Source organism: Dipodomys ordii, unplaced genomic scaffold (assembly GCF_000151885.1).
Source record: "Dipodomys ordii isolate 6190 unplaced genomic scaffold, Dord_2.0 Scaffold8, whole genome shotgun sequence".
Classification (NCBI taxonomy): Eukaryota; Metazoa; Chordata; class Mammalia; order Rodentia; family Heteromyidae; genus Dipodomys; species Dipodomys ordii.
Window position 1 is genome coordinate 23,823,581 of NW_012267224.1, and position 6,000 is coordinate 23,829,580.

The 6,000-nt window shown below is 38.9% G+C and overlaps 1 protein-coding gene across 1 annotated transcript in view; it reads right to left on the bottom strand.

Moving 5' to 3' along the window:
• The window catches only part of Corin (corin, serine peptidase), a 174,774-nt gene that overhangs the window by 9,190 nt on the left and 159,584 nt on the right, over nt 1-6,000 (bottom strand). Inside the window, exons 16-17 of the mRNA XM_013008979.1 lie at nt 4,761-4,810; nt 4,429-4,603 (exon numbers count right to left, since the gene is read on the bottom strand). Of these exons, the coding sequence (XP_012864433.1) occupies nt 4,429-4,603; nt 4,761-4,810 (225 nt within the window). The remainder of the gene's footprint in view (nt 1-4,428; nt 4,604-4,760; nt 4,811-6,000) is intronic.

Below are 6,000 nucleotides of genomic sequence, written 5' to 3' on the forward strand. Positions count from 1 at the left end.
ACTTTGGAGAACTAGGTAGAACTGAATGAAGATGGTCAATTAAGGAAACAGTTATATAAATTTCAGAACATACTGTCTTATGAGAATTAGAAGACAATGTTTTTGTTTTTGGGTCTGGTCATGGGCCTGAACTCTGGGCCTGGGCGCTGTCCCTCAGCATTTCAGCTCAAGGCTAGCGCTCTACCACTTGAGCCATAGAACCACTTCTGGCTTTTTGTTTTTCCCCTGCTTATGTGGTGCTGAGGAATCGAACCCAGGGCCTCAAGCATGCAAGGCAAGCGCTCTACCACTGAGCCACCTTCCCAGCCCCTAGAAGATAATGTTATAAAATTATTTTTTAACTACACAGTGCTGTCACTCAAAAAACCAACCTATCTCCCTTCCTTCTTTCATTCTTTCCTCCTTTCCTTCCCCCTTCCCTCCCTTTCTTCCTTCCTTTCCTTTCTTTCCTTCTTTTTGTCAGTTCACAGGAATACATATACAACCTTTCAAGAAATTCCATATTCACTTCAAATGCTGTTATTAGAGACACCATACATCAAGCAATAATTTATTTTTAATGAATTTATATGCCCATTTAATAGATTTTTACCCATGAACAAGAACTTCTAAAGTTTATAACAAAAACTCAACCCTCTAAATTATAAGCAATATTTCAAGTGGTTGAACCTTCTAAACTGCTTGTAGCAAAATGAAATAGCACCAACTTGGACTCAATTACTATATTAGAGGAATTAAATTCTAATGGTAAAAATCTCAGTCAAACTGCTCATTTGTGCGTGTGCGTGTGCATGTGTGTGTGTGTGTGTGTGTGTGTGCGCACGCATGCTGGTCTTGGGTTTGAACTTGGCCTGAACAAAGTCCTTGAGCTTTTTATCTTAAGGCTAGTGCTCTACTACTTGAGCTACAGCTCCACTTCTGGCTTTTTGGTGGTTAAATGGAGATAAAAGTCTCAGGAACTTTGATTCAAAGTTTGGGTTGGCTTCAAATTGTGATACTTAGATTTTAGCCACCTGAGTAGGTAGGCATGAGCCACTGACACCAAGCAGTATTCTTTTTGTTATTAGTATAATTTAAAAATAATATCTCTCTTAGTGTTTCATATAATTTATAGATACATAGATATATTTATAGGTAGGATAGAATTAGTGTAATTTCTATTTACAATTTTTCAAGTACTCACTAAAGAGAAAACCTAGCTACTTACATATCTCATGTATACTATGGCATGCTGAGGAATGTCTTCAGACATCACATTTCTGGAGCAATATCCTTTCACCTTGGTTTGCCATTTGACTTACTCTAACTTGACTATGAAAATGTCACTTTTCTCACTTCAGCTTAGCCACATTTATTCCCTTATTTGTTTACTGATTGTGGTGATGGGGATGGAACTCAGGACTTTGCACATGATAGACAAGTACTCTACCATTGAGCTATGAGCTATGTCACCAACACTACACAAAAATTTGTAGATTTTTTTCTCTATTTATCTTTTCCTCTGAGCACAAATTTTTCCTTTTGCACCCATTCTGATTCTGCTTTTAATATTTCAAATTTAATATTTTTCTTTTATTTTTGACATTTTTTGTAAGGTTTTATTTTTGTGTAACAGAGCTGAAATAGAAATAAATAGGAAAAAAGGAGAAAAACATCTCCTGGTCCTCATGAGAGTCCAATTTAACAATGGAAAACTAATCTGCATGATAATACTTGTGGTAGAAGTTATACTCTATTTTTATAAGACTTATTTGAAGTTAGTGATGGTGGTGGTGACAAGTGAGATATAGGTTAGAATGAAGCTCTGAATTTGAATGTCTGAAATTATATATAGTTATCCAATCCTTGATATTTAGTTTTTTCAGTTGTACAAAAGAGTTGCCATTTATTTATTTATTCATTTATTTGTTTATTATTATTGTAAAGGGATTTACAGAGGAGTTAGTTACATATGTAAGATAATAAGTGCATTTCTTTTTGAACAGACTCGCTTCTTCCCTCATTTTCTCCCTGTTTTCCGCTCCTGACCTTCCTCTCCCACAAATTGTATAGTTCATGTTCATTACAGTGTCTATTGAGTGTCACTGCTGCACTTGTTCACTCTTTGTCCCACCATTTCTGTGCTGCCCATACCCTCCCCCAAACAGACTTACATGTAAGACAAAAGGGACAGACAGCAAAAAGCTTGGTATTTGTAATTTCTGATATATGAGCAATTCTATCAATGAGTGAAGACGGATAAGAAAGCTATCCTTCTTATCTGTCTAAAGCATTTAGATGCATACAAAGGAGAAGATGGGAAAAGAGAGCTAAAATGGCAGGTTACTGAAATGAGGAAAGCAACCAGATCTTTTAATTTTGTAGACGAAAAATAGAGAAAGTTGTTTCAATGTCATTATCAAACACCAAAGAGGGTTTCAGTGAGTTCTGAGGATCACCGCTCAAAACCTGTCTGGGGGTGAAAAATCTATGAGACTGTTTTCTCTAATTAGCCAGCATAAAAAGCCAGAAATGGAGGTGTGACTCAGTGTAAAGCACCAGCTTGAGCAAAAAAGCCAAGCAAGACCATGAGGCCATGAATTCAACCGTACTGTTTAAAAAAGAAGAAGGAAGGAAAACTAGGGGTGAGGAAGGGAGGGAGGGGGGAGGAGAGGGGAAGGGAGGTGAAGGAAGAGGAGAGCTTAAAGTCCTGGTAGGGAATGAGTGTAGACAAATAATCCCAAATCTTGTGGACTGAAGCACTGTTGTGGTAGAAATCCACATGAGGGTAAGATGTCAGGGTTAAGCATTATGGTCACACAGTGGGATGACAGTTTTTCATGTAGGTTTCCTACATGAAACCTTCTTGCAATACTAGTTCAATGCCGCTTACAATAAAAAGTTCCTCTTTCAATCTTTCAGAGGTAGAAGAAGGCAAGCAAATTGCTTGTTAAATGACCTCTGAAAATCAAAGTCTTTCTTCCTTAGCACCTTTGAGGTTGACTTCATGTTGGAGCATATGGGACTTGATCTGATCAACTGAGCATCTTTGCTTTCAATTTTCAATTTGTATTTTCAAATACTTCTCTGTGGAAGAGCAAAACAAATTGTCCTTTTTGTCCACCAATATAATTAAAAGAGACAGGCTTAGCAGATCTCCAGGTGGGTCATGCTGGGTCTTGCCAAAGTATGGGATGAGGAAGCAAAGTCAGTTCCATTAATTACAGCAATTAATGGTCCCACTAGGGCCTGTTAATGAGCTTCACAATGACAAGTTCTGAAAAGCTTGCAGCACCACTATAAAACAGAATTAGGCTCATTAGCACATATTTGAGCAAAGGCTTGTTGGAAGTTGGGCAGTTTCTAACTGGATGGACAATCTGGCCCTTATTGACAGTTCTGTTAATTTTACTGTTCCATGAAATTCCTTCAAGACCTTTGATATCATATCCACTTACTTAATGGTAAACACACATTTCTTCCTTGTGTCAAGTTTTTCTTCACTTCAGAGATCCTTCCATGAAAGAGGGAACTTGAACCCCACATATGGAAATGACAGAAGTGGCATAGGCACTTGGCTTAACTAGCACATAGGTTGTTGTTCCCTTAAAGAACAGTTGGGTTCATTTAGGTAAGCATCCCTTGATAGACACATTTTTGCTGGTACAATTTTCTATTTATCATGCAGTTACAAGTCAAAACTGGAAAAGACATCTAGAAACATCTGGTCCCTTCCAAAGCAATAACATTGCACTGTGTCTCTTGACATATTGCACAGACTCTTCCAGTCCTTCTGGATCTCACCCATGAACAGTTCTCAAGAGGAAGTACTAGTTTGATTTTTACAAATTATTTTCCCCAAAGAGCAAATATATAAATCTCCATTATAGAATCACCTAGGACATTGTCTTCTGGTTACTCACTTAACTATCTCCGTGCATTAAGTTAGTACCTGAAGGAATAAAGCAAGTATCGATCTCTCTAATTCCCACATGGAACAAAAGTCTGTGTTTTGGTTCTTTATCTTCTAGAACAAAAGTAGTGGAAAATGAGTAGCTTTGTGTAGGAGGTTTATTAGAGCCGGGCTCTGTTGGCTTATGCCCATAATCCTAGCTATTCAAGAGGGTGAGAATTGAGGATCATGGTTGAAAGCCAGTCCAAGCAGGAAAATTCCAAGAGAATCTTATCTCCAATTAACTACCAAAAGAGCCAGAAGTAGCACTGTGGCTCAAGTGGTAGAATGCTAGCCTTGAGCAAAAGAAACTCAAGGATAGTGCCCAGGACCTGAGCTCAAACCCCAGGACTGATGAGAGGAAGAAAGAAAGGAAGGAAGAAAGGAAGGAAGGAAGGAAGGAAGGAAGGAAGGAAGGAAGGAAGGAAGGAAGGAAGGAAGGAAGGAAGATCAGGCTCAAGTAAAGAAAAAAACAAAAAAGAAAAGGTACAACTTACCCCTCAAAGCAGTGGGCAACTGTCAGCACCCACTTCTTGGCAATGAGGACACAGCCACAGATGTGCCCGCTGGGTTCACTCTGCAGAGAGCACTGCCATGGCCATCTTCCTGGGCGACTCGTCCGACCTCCAAGGATGCGCTTGTTCATCCGGGCAGCAGGGCGGCGCCCACAGTCTACCAGAGTGGAAGACGCGGCTTGTGATTAGCACCCAGCCCAGCTGAAAGCTGAACTCTTTGTTATGACACACTGTGATCATGCCCTCCCCCGCCCCCAGAGACAATCTAGTTAAATCAAGTTCACATCTTGTTGCTAGACCACCAATCCTCTCACCTTGTTTAGTACACAGAAGAGAAATCTTACTTCTGTTCAGACAAGGCTGCCTGGATTTGGAAACATAAAATGGTATAATTCAGTTACATGGTTACTGTTCATTTCAAACATTGTACCAGGGAAAGGAAAGACATAAGATAGATATAGATATACACATATGTGCATATCCATATATATTATATATGCAAACGTACATAAGGGAGGCCATGTTCTGAGCAGCAATTACTCTTATTCTTAGGAATTCTCGAGACAGAGGATTGGTCAGATATCACCTGGGGGACATACTTTATATATTTTAGTTTATTTACCATCATCATAATATAATTTCAAGTTTTTAGGAGGATGATTTAATGCAGCAAAGTTTTCCCACAGCTGGGTAGGTGACTCAATGAAACTCTCAGTAGAGAAGAGGCAGGGGAATTGGGGCTGCTTCTTAGAATCTATGGAAAAGAAGGAGCAGGTAAGATGTTTTATGTTGATGGAAAAAGATATGCTACCCTACAGAAGTTGAGAAATTGAGAGGATCAAAAGTCTGAGAAGAATGAAATATTAAACTAGAGCCTGGCATGGAAGCTCACACAGTGTGATCCTAACTACTCTGGAGGCTGAGATCTGAATATCACAGTTCAAAGCCAGCCTGGGCAGGAATACTTGTGAGACTCTTATCTCCAATGAAACATCAAAAAGCCATAAGTGGAGCTGTGACTCGAATAGTAAAATGCTAGCTTTGAGCAGAAAGAGTTCAGGGACAGTGTTCAGGCTCTGAGTTCAGCCCTAAACTGGGACACACACACACACACACACACACACACACACACACACACTCTGTAGGTCTTGTAAAAGTACAGCAATGTCCTCAGATATATTTCTAAATTTCTTTTAGCTGATTAACTGCTTTCATTTTTTTTGCTAAATATGCATGAGGGCGAGTAATTGGTAGTATCTAAGAAATTATACAGTACAGGATTCCCCATCTGCTTTAAACTTTCTGACAGCTACAATCCTTTCCTTACTCTCTACACACATTTGTGTACCACCTTGTAATCTCTTGATTCAGTCAAAAGATATACATTCCTTGAGATCAATTTTCCTCCCTTTCATTTACTTTAAATCCCTTCAGAACCCAGCATGAATATGGTAAAGAAAAGATAGCCAGTAATTCATTATTTGTTAGATTGAAAAAAACGTATTCTTAAGAAGATAAAAATGATCAAAAGGGGTGGATCTGATGCAACAATGA